This window comes from Lycium ferocissimum, chromosome 7, assembly GCF_029784015.1.
Source record: "Lycium ferocissimum isolate CSIRO_LF1 chromosome 7, AGI_CSIRO_Lferr_CH_V1, whole genome shotgun sequence".
Lineage (NCBI taxonomy): Eukaryota > Viridiplantae > Streptophyta > Magnoliopsida > Solanales > Solanaceae > Lycium > Lycium ferocissimum.
Window position 1 is genome coordinate 25,040,689 of NC_081348.1, and position 13,361 is coordinate 25,054,049.

Consider the following 13,361-nt stretch of genomic DNA (forward strand, 5'->3'; position numbering starts at 1 on the left):
TTTAGATTATGTAGACTTTGCAACTTTGAATTTTGTTGTCACCCCATGTGGTACTATTCAAGCACTTTGATTATGACGAATTTCTCATACTAAATTTAACTATGTTTATTTTAAAGATGTTTTCTTTTTCCCTTTTTCCGTTGGTTGGTATTGTTGTATGATATTTGTTGTATAAGTTGTCAAGAAATAAGAAAAATTATAACTAAGTATAGGGAAATCTTTTGTAGTAAAATTGAAAAGATGGAACCGCTTTGATATTTATACACCACCAATTAGAGGGATTTATTGTAGAAGAAAAACACAAAAAAATAATCAAAACAACGCCGCTGCCGGGGATCGAACCCGGGTCACCCGCGTGACAGGCGGGAATACTTACCACTATACTACAACGACCTTGATGCTTCCATTCCCAAACATGTTTTATTTGGCAGTTCCTCCGAACTCATTGAAAGCTTGTGTCAAAAGTTCCTTGAATCAGTTTGCCATTTCCATAAAGGATATAATTTGTCAATTCGAAGTTGCACATTATCCCTTTCCTGTAATGGATCCGTGGAGTTTACAAACTTACAATGAATCGCATTATAGAGTGATGTGTGGTAGTTCAAGTTATTACTTCCTGTCTTTTGTTGGAGACGCGAGAAAATCAGCATAAGTTTGCATTACAAATTGAAATAATAATAAACAAACTTGCTTATCTGTTAAAGTGCTTCTATAATTATTCGATTTAGAACTCATCAACTTTCCACTCGTGGGATTATACTAAGTATGTTGTTGTTTGTAGAACTCATCAACTTTAAATCCTATATCCGTTTCAAGTGGGTATCAGTCTTCTAGCCTAGCTACATTCCTAAGTGTCCAACCAATACCATAGGCAACAGCCCCAGCAATGGCTCCATTCAAAAGGGTGAGGGCCGCAGGGAGAAGACAACTCTGACCTGCAATCTTGGCCTTGGCAATACCTAGTAGTGCAAGCACAACAGCAGAAAACACAGATGCACCTACGAATTTGTGTGTGTTATTGTGCGTGAATGGGATGAGCACAATGAATGCCAGAAGAGGGGCACAGCCACATAAAACGAAGGCAGCACACGTTATTAGCCCATTCCGCCATGGTTTCTCAACCTCCTCTTGAGGCAATGATCCTTTATCAGTTGCCATCTTCTTGTCCACCATTATGTCCCTATACTTAGCAAATATGTTCACCACCTTGCACCCAAGCAAATAGAGATTGTTAATTGATTGAGACAACAACTACACTCAGACGTCTCGATAACGGGTGTTATTCATCCGTATAATTTTTGGCTGCTATAGTGAAATGGTGTTATTGAGAACATATAAAATAACATAGCATGAAAAATCTATTCCAAAAGAAGAGTCGGCCGTTATAGTGAAATGTTATTATAGAGGATGGATGTTAACAGAGAGGTCCGAGTTTGACTGTATATCACAACAATGTTGCAATTCTTATTAATTAGTAGATGGAACTATAACGCGCACTAAATAAAGATCATAGATGTAAATAGTTACAGAAGCATACAGTATTAGCATCAGTAACATCCATTCCAAGTGCTTGATACTGTTGAAGTAATCCCTGCTTCTGGGGACTGTGTTGGTTGATGACATCCCACTCAGTGGCTGATCTCTTCTTGGGAGATACATCCCTTTGAGTTCTGCTGGACACAAAATCCCCAAAGCCCTTCGTTATTCCATCAGCCAATAGATTAGCAAAACCCAACACTAAAACACCAACTGCAACAACAAGAAACATGTACACAGTACACTATGAGCTGCAATCATTCATACACACATTTGCACAAGCCCTGAGCTATTTCATCCAAGTTAATGGGAGAAAGCTAGGACCTTGGAATCAAATGTAACTCTTTGCCAATTTGTGTGTCTTAGTTTTGAGCATTCATTATCAGCTGAAAGAACCCCTTGGATTTCTTAAGATTATGAACAAATATAACAGTATCCTCCCTCCTAGTTGTCCCCACCAAACACAAAACAAAAAAGAAATAAGAAAAACCACAACATCTTTCAATAATGTAACTAATCATATCATCTCATATATACTGAATACAATCTCTCACTGTGCTTGCACTTATACACATCCTTTAACTACCATCAAGACATAATTGAATAACAAAAGTATCCCCCTCTCAAACGTTTAAACCATTTTTTTTTTTTTTTTTTAAATAGTGATGGTGCCTTTGCTAGCTTGTATATTCTACCAGATACTTATTACCTCATACTAGCATCAAACAATTCTAGCCATCAAGGATGATGTATGCCATATATAGTTCTAATAGGGGCAGCCCGATGCACAAAGCATGTTGCACCCAATGGGACGCGATGTAGACAATCTACCCTAATGCAAACATTAGTGGCTGCTTCGACAGCTCGAACCGTGACCTATAGGTCACACGAAGAAAACTTTATTGTTGCTCCAAGGCTCCCTTCCGCCGCACATAGTTCTAATGTTTAGGCTAAATTATGGAACGATCTTACTTGAGTTCCACACACAACAGACCCCTTAAATCCAGGAAGCCATAAATGGATTTAACCTATCCACTTAACAAGCAGCATGGTGAATTGGGAAGAGAAGTAACGTACCAGAAGAATGATGGGTGGCAGAGATGGAAGAAACGAGGGAGAAAGAAGTGACGATGGCATCTGGCCCTGCACACATTATGCTCTTCACTACCTCTCCTCCTTTCCATGGCTCTTTCGGTCTTTCTTCCAGCAGTGGTGTAAATCCACCATTCATGTTCCTTTCCGCCATTTTCTCAACTGCTTGAACTCTCTGTTTTCAGGCAAGAGTATGTGTTGTTATTTCTATTGAAGGGGAAAAAAAACATTACTTAACTAGTAGTAGTCTATTTTATTACTTAAAGATACTATGTGTCAATTTACGTGGCACTTTTTGGATTTTAATATTCAAACAAGCTTTTCTTTGACATAAAATTTTCATGTCTCTTTTAAATATTTTGAATTGTCAATTCCTATGACTTATAGTATTTTTATCGTATTCAAATATATAAATTATATTTTAAAAAAAATTAAAGATTCCATGCTCGGATTCACTGTCCAAAATTAAACTGTTTGACTCTTGAAATTCCAACTGTGTCGCATAAATTGGGACACCGGGAGTATCAACTAAGTAATTTTTTTTTTTTTTTTGGAATAATAAATACGGCCCCCTCAAATTCATTCCAATTTTTTTTTTTTTTTTAACGATCTTAAACTTTGCGGATGTGATATAACTCATTCTTATTCAAGGTGAAATTAAAAAATCTACTTCGTTGTCTCAAATGGTATAACTCATTTTCGGAATTAATTTTAAAATATTTGAGATTTAAAAGAGTACAAAAGATCATTCGTTACTTCCTTTTTTGAAATGCACCAATCAAACATTAAGATGAAATAAAAATTATAGTAGACAAATACTCTAATAACCGAAACTAATAAATATCTCCTTATAATGTGTGCAGAAAGATACCTAGATGAATGAAAGCTAGTCGGTACATTAATCGGTGCCGCCGTAACCCGTTACTTGAAAGTTGTTACTTTTGTTGAGGAAGCTTGGAGCAAAAAGATTAAAGGAACTTTTGTCTAAGGGAACAAATGAAGACGAATGAAGAATGAAGAATGAAAAATGAAGACGAATGAAGAATGAAGAATGAAAAATGAAGAATGAAGAACTTATACAACGAATGTCGCAATAAGCATGACACTGGAGAACTAAAAAATTCTGATATGAAACGCTTTCCCTTAACTGGCTTTGCTTTGCACAAGAACAATGAATTAAAAAATTCTGATAAGATACGCTTCCCCCTAACTGGCTTTGCTTTGCACAAAAACAATGAACTCGAAATGGTTAGGAAAAGAGCCAAATTTTGTCGGGTCACTTGACTTTTCAACGCTTTTCCTTCTCCAAAATCGAAATGGCTACGTTGGAATCTTTAACTTACTGGTTGTAATGATCCCAATTAGGATCACACAGATTCCAATCGAATCAACTCAGAAATCAGTAAAATGAACAACAATGTTTTTGGGACAATTTTCAATATTATATAAACTGGTCAAAATGGAATGCAAAATACAGAGAATTGAAATACGAATTCAAACTAGCTAAATATCTTGTGAGCTGCCATCGTCATTGATATTTGTAGAAGGAAGAATGAGGAAGGAATTTAGAGAGAGAAAGAGAAAGAACACGAGGAATGAATTGGAGAAGAAGAAATGACCTGATCCAAATCTGATTCTTCTCTCTCCTGTCATTGTCGTTAAATAACAACTCATAACAACCTGGTGATGTGGCATCATCTCGATCGTCCAGCTAATTAAATGAACCTCTTATCACAGCCGTTGATTTAATTGGCAGTTAATTGCACTACTCCACTTATTCACATATCGATCCTTGGCAACAGCATTTCTATTGATATTTTCTATCTATAATTGAGGATCATGACATACTTCACCCCTTCAAAACCATCCTTGTCCTCAAGGATTATTATCAAACTCTGGGAACTTAGCCTTTAGGAAGTCATAGTCTTCCCAAGTTGCATCCTCAGGTGGAAGATTGGACCACTGAACCAGTACCTTCACCACAGCTATATTGTTTCTCTTAATGAGTTGTCTCTACAGAATTGCCACTGGTTTAACCATAAATTGGCCATCATTCCTAGTAGCAGGCAGTGATGTTTGAACGACCACCCTATCTTCTACCTTTTTCTTCAGAAGTGACACATGGAATAGAGGGTGGACTTTACTGTCAGGTGGAAGGGCCAACTTATAAGCAACATTACCCACCCTAGCAGTGACTTGGAATGGACCATAATATTTGGAACTTAGTTTCAAATTTTTTCTGAGGGCAATGGAAGTTTGCCTATAAGGTTGTAACTTCAAATATACCATATCCCCTACTTGAAATTCCTTCTCAGTTCTTCTTCTGTCTGCATAATACTTCATTCTCTCCTGTGCTTTAGTCAGATTGTCCCTCAATAGTTGTTGAACCTGTTGCCTTCTCATGATCACATCCTGACGAATAAATTGGTACCACAGTATCAAGGAGTGGTCCAATTGATAATTGTGGAGGGGAATAACCATATAGTGCTTCAAAGGGTGTGCATTGTAAGCTTGTGTAAAAATTGGTGTTATACCACCACTCTGCAGCATGCAACCAATGCTTCCAATTGGTTGGCCTGTTAACAACCATACATCTCAAATAATTTTCTAGACATTTATTCACTCTCTCTGTTTGACCATCACTTTGGGGGTGGTAAGTAGTGCTATAATGTAGTTGAGTACCCAATAATTTGAACAAGGATTACCAAAAGTTACTAAGGAATACCTTATCTCTGTCAGTCACAATAGTCTCAGGTGTGCCGTGGACACATTGTACCTTCTTCCAAAAGACTTCAGCCACTCTTTGCAGCAGTATAGGGATGAGTTAAAGCTATGAAATGAGCATACTTTGTCATTCTATCTACCACCACTAACACCACATCTTTGTTTTTGGATTTTGGCAAGCCTTTAATGAAATCCATGCTAATATGACTCCAAGCCTGGTTTGGAATGGGAAGGGGCTGTAGTAAACCTGGATAAGCTTGGTTTTCTTCCTTACTTCTGAGGCAGATATCACAACTGTCCACATATGCATTCACCATTAGCTTCATTCTAGGCCAATAAAAGAATTGAGATAGACTTTTGAGAGTCCCTAACTGTCCTAAATGACCTCCCATAAGAGAATCATAAAAAGTAGAGATCAGTTGGTGTCTGAGTCCTCCTGTTGTTCCTATATATACCTTGCCTTTGTACTTGAGAATTCCAGCTGCATAATGCCAAAGGCTTGGACCTTGTGTATCAACTGTGAGTTGAGAAATTAACCCTAAGGCTTGATCATCTCCTTCATAGCTTGAATGTACCTCTTGGACCCAAGAAGGTACAGAAGCACTGATAGCCAATAACTGAGCCTGGAACTTATCATTGTTGGTGTTAGTCTCATCTTTGTCTAGAGAGTGCATCAGCCACTCTATTTTCTGCACCTTTCTTAAACTGTACTTCATAATCCAACCCAAGTAGTTTAGTCATTCCCTTCTGCTGTCTTTGCAGAAGTTACCTTTTGTTCTAATAAGAATTTCAAACTGTGGTGATCAGTTCTAATTATAAAGTGTTGATACTGTAAGTAGTGTCTCCATTTATCTACTGCATTCAGCAAAGCCAGATACTCTTTCTCATATATGGACTTGTCCCTATGTTTAGGAGCTAAAACCTTGCTAAAGTAGGCTACTGGTCTTCCTTCTTGTAATAACACAGCCCCTATGCCACCATAACTAGCATCAGGTAGGATCAGAACTGGTGTGGAGGACATGGCTTTCTTAAGTGCTTCAAAAGCTAACTCAACTTCACTATTCCATTTGAAGGCATCATTTTTAAGCAAATCAGTTAAGGGCCTACAAATGGTTCCATAATGTGCAACATATTTCCTGTAATAACTAGTTAGTCCTAGGAATCCCCTAAGAGCTCTTAGAGTAGTGGGTCTAGGCCAGTTTACCATGGCCTTTATTTATTTTTTTTGGATCAGTTGACACCCCTCTCCTAGTGATTATATGACCTAAGTACTCAACTTGTGGCTGACCAAATGAGCACTTAGATCTTTTAGCAAACAGTGAGTGCACCCTTAGTGTGTTAAATACAACAATTAAGTGTTCTACATGCTCCTTTACAGACATGCTATAGATTAGTATATCATCAAAGAAAACCAAGACAAATTTCCTTATATAATCTTGAAAAACCTGATTCATCAAAGCCTGGAAGGTTCTTTGGTGCATTAGTTAAGCCAAAGGGCATAACCCTGAACTCATAGTGGCCCATGTGAGTCCTGAATGCTGTTTTGTGAACATCCCCTAGTTTCATCCGGATCTGATGATATCCAGCTCTCAAATCCACCTTTGAAAATATGACAGCCCCATGCAGTTCATCCAATAAATCATCCACTATAAGGATGGGATATTTATCCTTGACTGTGATCTCATTCAATCCTCTATAATCAACACAGAACCTCCAGGTTTCATCCTTCTTTTTTACAAGAAGAGCAGGTGATAAGAATGGTGATTGACTTTGTTGAATGACGCCATTGTTGAGCATCTCTTTCACCTGTTTCTCAAGCTCATCCTTATGATAGAAATTGTACCTGTAGGGCCTCAAACTAACAGGAGAAGCCCCATTTTTTAATGGTATAGAGTGGTCCAATGATCTAGCAGGAGGCAAGGACTTAGGTTCAGCAAAGACATCAGGATATTAGTCCAGTACTTGTTGTATTGTTTCATCTACTTCTTCTTGTCCCTCAGGTACCAGTGCCCTCATCATGAACAGATGGGTAATTAGTAATTGTCCCTTCTTTAGCATTTTCCCTATGGCCATACTGGAAATCATGCTAAGTTTCCCTTCTTCAGAAATTCCATGCAGAACAAGTTTGTTACCTTTTCTGCCAATAGTAATACAATTTTTTCATGGTCAAACTTGGTGGGGTTGTGCCTTTTCATCCAGTAATTCCCTAGGACAATGTCACAACCACCCAAAGGAATGATCAATAAGTTTTCTTGGAATGGTCTCCCCTGCATTTTCCATACAAACTCCTTACAGTGAGAAGTAGTCATCACATAATTTCCATCAGCTACAGTCACCCTTACTGGTGGGCAAGGACTAGGTACATATCCAGTTTCCTTGACAGTGATCAAAGCAATGAAACTGTGAGTTGCCCTGAGTTAATTAGTACTGTTAATTTCCTATTCTTCACCACTCCCTTAACCAAAATTGTATTCACTCCTTGGTTATCACGCATAGTGCATTCATGCACACAGCCTCCAGGATTTCCTGTTCCAACTCCCCTTCAATGATCAAGTCCACACACTGTTGTTCCACTACTATCTAAGTATTTTCAGGTTCTGCACTTACTTCACCCATTATATAGTTTAGTTATTTCATTTTGCACTGGTGACCAGGAATAAATTTTTCGCCACACCTGAAACATAGATGGTTAGCCTTTCTATATTCATAAACCTCAGGGGTTAGTCTAAACCCAGTGGGTTTGGGTTTGGCCACAGTAGGATTCATAGTGGTTTTAGTAGGGTTATAAGCAGTTGGTTTGGGAGTGAATTTAGTAGCAGATTTGGCCTTCTTCTCAGCTACACCAATTGCCCATTCCTGCAACCTAGCTTGTTCAATAGCTGCCCTTAGTGTAGCAGGTTTAAGTAGCTTGACCCCGACCTTAATGTCTTCCTTCAAAGCTCCAACAAAGCTAGATAGGAAGTGAGACTCATCTAGGTGAGGGTTTCTTACTAGCATGTGAGCCTTCTTCTCCTCAAATGTGGCTAGAAATTCATCCACAGTTCCCACTTGGCTAAGCTTATCAAACTCTTCTACTATATCTACCATAGATTCATCACTAAACCTCACCACAAGTTCCTCTTTAAACTCGTAAATTAAGCATCCTTCTACCCACTACCAAAGAGTGATACCACATCTCAGCAACACCATATAAATACAAGGCTGCAGCATCTACCTTCTGGTCCTCTTGAGTTTTATACAGGTTAAAATACCTTTCACACTTACGCAACCATACCTTAGGTTCTGATCCTTCAAACGTAGGGAGTTGCCATTTAGGAGGTGGTGTTTGCACTACATCTTGAGGCCTCAGTTGTCTTCCTTCCTGAACTGGAAGAGGAAGGATTCCATCACCTTGGTTTCTGTTAGGTGGCCTCTCTAGTGTAGTTAGTCGATCCAAAATCAACTCCAAAGTTCCCTGTATACCTCTCTGGGTCTGCTGTAAAGCTTACTGTCCTGCCGTCAATTCTGCCAAAACCTCATCATGTTGAGTGAGCTTCGCGTCTATGGTTTGAAGTCGAGTCCCTTCTGCCATTACTCCTTACCCACAGGTCGTAGAAACGTGTGCTCTGATACCAATTGTAATGACCCCAATTAGGATCACACATATTCCAATCGAATCAACTCAGAAATCAGTAAAATGAACAACAATGTTTTTGGGACAATTTTCGATATTATATAAACTGATCAAAATGGAATGCAAAATACAGAGAATTGAAATACGAATTCAAACAAGCTAAATATCTTGTGAGCTGCCATCGTCATTGATATTTGTAGAAGGAAGAATGAGGAAGGAATTTAGAGAAAGAAAGAGAAAGAGAAAGAACACGAGGAATGAATTGGAGAAGAAGAAATGACCTTATCCAAATCTGATTCTTCTCTCTCCTGTCATTGTCGGCAACCTGGTGACGTGGCATCATCTCGATCGTCCAGCTAATTAAATGAACCTCTTATCACAGTCGTTGATTTAATTGGCAGTTAATTGCACTACTCCATTTATTCACATATCGATCCTTGGCAACAGCATTTCTATTGATATTTTCTATCTATAATTGAGGATCATGACACTGTTACACAAGTACATTAGCCAGACGACAAAAGTCATTCGCTACATAAAGTTAGTACAGTAAATTTCAGTCATTAAGTGTTCGATTTTGTTGTCACAAAAATGGTTAAAACCTAGGATATCATCATCTCTTTATGTGACCCTTAGCTTTGCTTTAACAGCAAAACCAGTTATGCAACATAATATTGAGTGGTTATTCTTCCAAGCCAGCAACATTCCTAAGTGCCCAACCAATACCATATGCAGCAGCCCCAGCAACGAGTCCATTGAAAAGGGTAATGCCTGCGGAAAGTGCATAATTCTGACCAGCAATCTTGGCCTTAGCTATCCCAAGCAGTGCAAGGGCTACTGCAGAAAACACACACGCACCTATGAATTTGTGCGTGTCATTGTTTGTGAACGGGATGAGCACGATGAATGCCAGAAGCGGTGCACTACCGAACACGATGAAGGCAACAAACGTGATTAGTCCACTCTTCCATGGTTTGTCAGCTTGATCTGGTGGCAATAATCCTTTCACTGTTGCCATCTTCTCGTCCACCATTATGTCCCTATACTTGGAAAATATGTCCACCACCTTGCACCAACAGTAGAGATTGTTAATCTCGGGCAACTATATCACAGCAGCATTAGAAGACTAATCCTTTTTTGACTTATAGCTCATTAAAATTTAAGTAGAATTTTTAAGTCGCAGACGACAATATCGCAACATCAGTTGAATACTTATCTTTTTTTCCAGCTTATAGGTCATCTAGTAGGCGTTTGGCCATGCCATGGTTTGAAACCATGATTTCAAACCAACGTTTGGATATGCGTTTTGAAACCATGATTTCAAACCCCAAATCACCCAAAAAGGCATGATTTGGGGTTTACGTTTTTAACTATAAAATTTAACCCATAAGTTTATATTTTGTAAAAAAAGACACATAGGTTGGTAGATATTTTTAACAATTACCTCCATCAATCATTTACCAATCTCATTAACTTCCACCAAATTTTATTTATGTCTACCAACCTTTTAATTTTGTAAAAAAAGACCCATAGTTTAATTTTATTTATTGAACTAAAATTTGATCAATTGATGTTGTATTTTTGAAAAGGTCTTCTAGTATTAATTTTGAGCCCGTTGTTATGAATTAGCGTATTAATTTTGTTATAAGCGTGACTTGCTCATCCGGTAAGATTGTATAAGAATTGAGAATGTTTTGATAGTTTTCACAACTTGTGGGGTTTTTATGTCTATAAGAGAAAATACTCCTTAAAATATCCAAATTGCATGTCCAAACATGGTTTCAAACTATGGTTTCAAACCATGTCCAAACGGGGCTTAACATTCATAAATATAAGGGTAACTGAAGCAAAAAATTTGAACATTTTAATTGTTGTATCCACACCTTCCAAGTAAAGAACGGACTATAACATGGAACACTTGATAAAGTTAGATTCTTAATCATCAAACCGCTCTGTCATTTTCAAGGCTAATAGCAAGCTTGTGTCCTAAAGTTTATCGTATTTCGACTAAAAGTTAATAAAGAAACACTCCTTCAAGGGATACACTAGTGTCTACTGATTAAAGGATGCAGCTAGAACTCCATACTTAAAAGACAAAGGAGCATGGAATAAAGGATAAGAGCATACTGTATTAGCATCAGTATCATTCATTCCAAGTTCCTGATAATGTCGAAGTAATTCCTGCTTCTGAGGCCTGTGTTGGTTAATGACATCCCACTCAGTAACTGTCCTCTCCTTGGCTGCGACATCCTTCTCCGTGCTGCTTGACACATAGTCCCCAAACCCCATAGATATTCCATCAGCTACTAGATTAGCAAAACCCAATACCAAAACATCAACTGCAACAAAAACAAACATTTACACATCAAGCCGCAATATTCTCCATGAACAAAGATTGGATATGCAGATACGAACCCAAGATTTAAACTCTATGGGTTCAACCTTTGAACCCATTGTACCTTTAAGGTTCTTATTATGGAATTGCATTTTTTAAAGTTATCGATTCAAATATACTATTTGTTGCAATTTTGATGATTTTTTACACATAACTTTATGTTGCGCATCGAAAGTACTAGGTTCAGATTAACCGATACCACAAGGCTACATCCGCCTCCATATGCACTTATAAAGAATTCTCTATTTTAGCTTTAACAAAACAAGGTTGCTATGTCAAAATTGATTGATACTTCTAAAATGGAATAGATTTGATACTTGTCCAATACTATCAAAATTGATACTTCTTCTTAAGTCTAAGGCTAGCTGCAGAATCATTTCTAATGAGAAAAACTTTAATTTCCACCACTAGAAAGATCTTAAAAATGAGTAATTAGTGGAGTACATATAATCGAGTTTAGAATCGAGGAACTAGGGACAGATAGAAAAGCCGTTAGCTGAAGAGCAGCAAGGTCGTTGTAGTATAGTGGTAAGTATTCCCGCCTGTCACGCGGGTGACCCGGGTTCGATCCCCGGCAACGGCGAATTTTTTGTATTTTCCTTTTACAACAAATAAATCTCTGTAATTGGTGGTCTACACAAGCATTTCCAAGATTGATAATGATTCATGGGTATTTCTTTCACTTGTTGATAATAATATACTCCCCCGTCTATCTGTGGTGGTTAATAAAAATAGTTATCTCAAATTAATTATTTTTTCATGATTTACCTTTGCAGAATTTTGTCAAAGATAACACATAAATACAGTAAACATTTAACGAAGAGAGATTATAACTCAGAGATGGTGCGGCCCTTTCCCGACCCCAGCTATGTGCGGGAGGTTAGTGCACCTGCCCTTTTGTATAAACAAGTGTAAAGTAGTCAAATAACCCTATAATTAATACCCCTCCGGATCAAAAAGAGTTCTACTTAGCCATTTGGACCCCTCTAAAACACTCTTTTGACTAAAGAAAAAAAGGCCAAGCGAACCTCTTTTTTATCAGAGGGAGTATTTCTTAAAGAACGCGTGAACCAAAAAAGCGATAGATAATTTGAGACGAGTAATAGTGTAAATACACGTGATGAAGATGGGTAGAGTAAGTACCAGAAGAAAGATGGCCAGCAGAAATGGAAGAAATGAGGGAAAAAGAAGTGACAATGGCATCAAGCCCTGCATACACAATGCTCTTCACGACTTCCCCTTTCCATGGCTCTTTGGGTCTCCCATTATTCCCCCTTCCACTCTCCAACTCTCCATCTATTGATCTCAGCAATGGCGTTGCCGTCTCACTAACTCCACCATTCCTGTTCGTTTCCGCCATTTTCTCTCTTAACTGTGAACAACTCAATTCTTCTCTGTTTTAATTGTTTTTCCTACTACTCAGGGTAGCATTATTTTTCGTTCACCGTAACGTTTGAATTGGTATGTATGTACACGTGTTTAGCTGTTGTTTAGTGTTGTGAAAATTTGTCATCCATGATGTTTCTTCTAACTTCACGTGTCCATTCAACTTTTTCGGGTCTTTTAAGCATCTCATAAACGGCGTGTGGCAGCCACACTACTGTTCATGTTGGGTTCTTTTAACCACTTTAGCCCATTTTAGGCTTCTTTTATTTCTATTAAGTTTAAAATTTAAATGTCTAAATTTAAATACTCTTATTGTTAAATATTATATTAAAATTTAATATTAAATTATTAATTCGTTTGTTTTGTCAAAATCTGATTATATAAAGCTTGACTTTATTTAAAAAGTATCAATCCTTCCGTTCTAATTTATATGACACTATTTCCTTTTTAGCGAGACCCAGGAAGAATGGCACATTTCTATATTTAATAATAATTCAACTTTAAATTTACTTTTTTACCCTTAATAAAATGATTTCTAGCAACATATATTTGTTTTAGACCAAAGATTCAAAAATCTTCATTTATTTCTTAAATTTCGTGCCCAATTAAACATAC

General features: G+C 37.6%; 2 protein-coding genes and 2 non-coding genes across 5 annotated transcripts; 1 reads left to right on the forward strand and 3 right to left on the reverse strand.

Annotated features, from left to right (window-relative positions):
- Positions 1-321: 321 nt before the first annotated feature.
- On the reverse strand, positions 322-393 carry TRNAD-GUC (transfer RNA aspartic acid (anticodon GUC)). Its single transcript has one exon. It is a non-coding gene; the product is annotated as a tRNA-Asp (tRNA).
- A 217-nt stretch (positions 394-610) lies between these two features.
- On the reverse strand, positions 611-5,439 carry LOC132063990 (uncharacterized). Of its 2 annotated transcripts, none has more exons than XM_059456824.1 (4): positions 4,248-5,439; positions 2,614-2,803; positions 1,538-1,749; positions 611-1,206 (listed from the first exon to the last, which is right to left on the reverse strand). In XM_059456824.1, the coding sequence occupies exons 2-4, from the start codon at positions 2,780-2,782 to the stop codon at positions 823-825; spliced, it is 765 nt and encodes a 254-aa protein (XP_059312807.1). In that variant the 5' UTR covers positions 2,783-2,803; positions 4,248-5,439; the 3' UTR covers positions 611-822. The 2 variants fall into 2 exon arrangements, with proteins under 2 accessions (XP_059312807.1, XP_059312808.1); XM_059456825.1 differs by lacking the exon at positions 4,248-5,439 and adding an exon at positions 3,500-3,625.
- Positions 5,440-9,292: 3,853 nt separating this feature from the next.
- LOC132063991 (uncharacterized) lies at positions 9,293-12,870 on the reverse strand. Its single transcript, XM_059456826.1, has 3 exons — positions 12,504-12,870; positions 11,093-11,304; positions 9,293-10,031 (listed from the first exon to the last, which is right to left on the reverse strand). The coding sequence occupies exons 1-3, from the start codon at positions 12,718-12,720 to the stop codon at positions 9,648-9,650; spliced, it is 813 nt and encodes a 270-aa protein (XP_059312809.1). The 5' UTR covers positions 12,721-12,870; the 3' UTR covers positions 9,293-9,647.
- Positions 11,872-11,943, forward strand: TRNAD-GUC (transfer RNA aspartic acid (anticodon GUC)). The gene has a single exon. It is a non-coding gene; the product is annotated as a tRNA-Asp (tRNA).
- Positions 12,871-13,361: the final 491 nt, after the last annotated feature.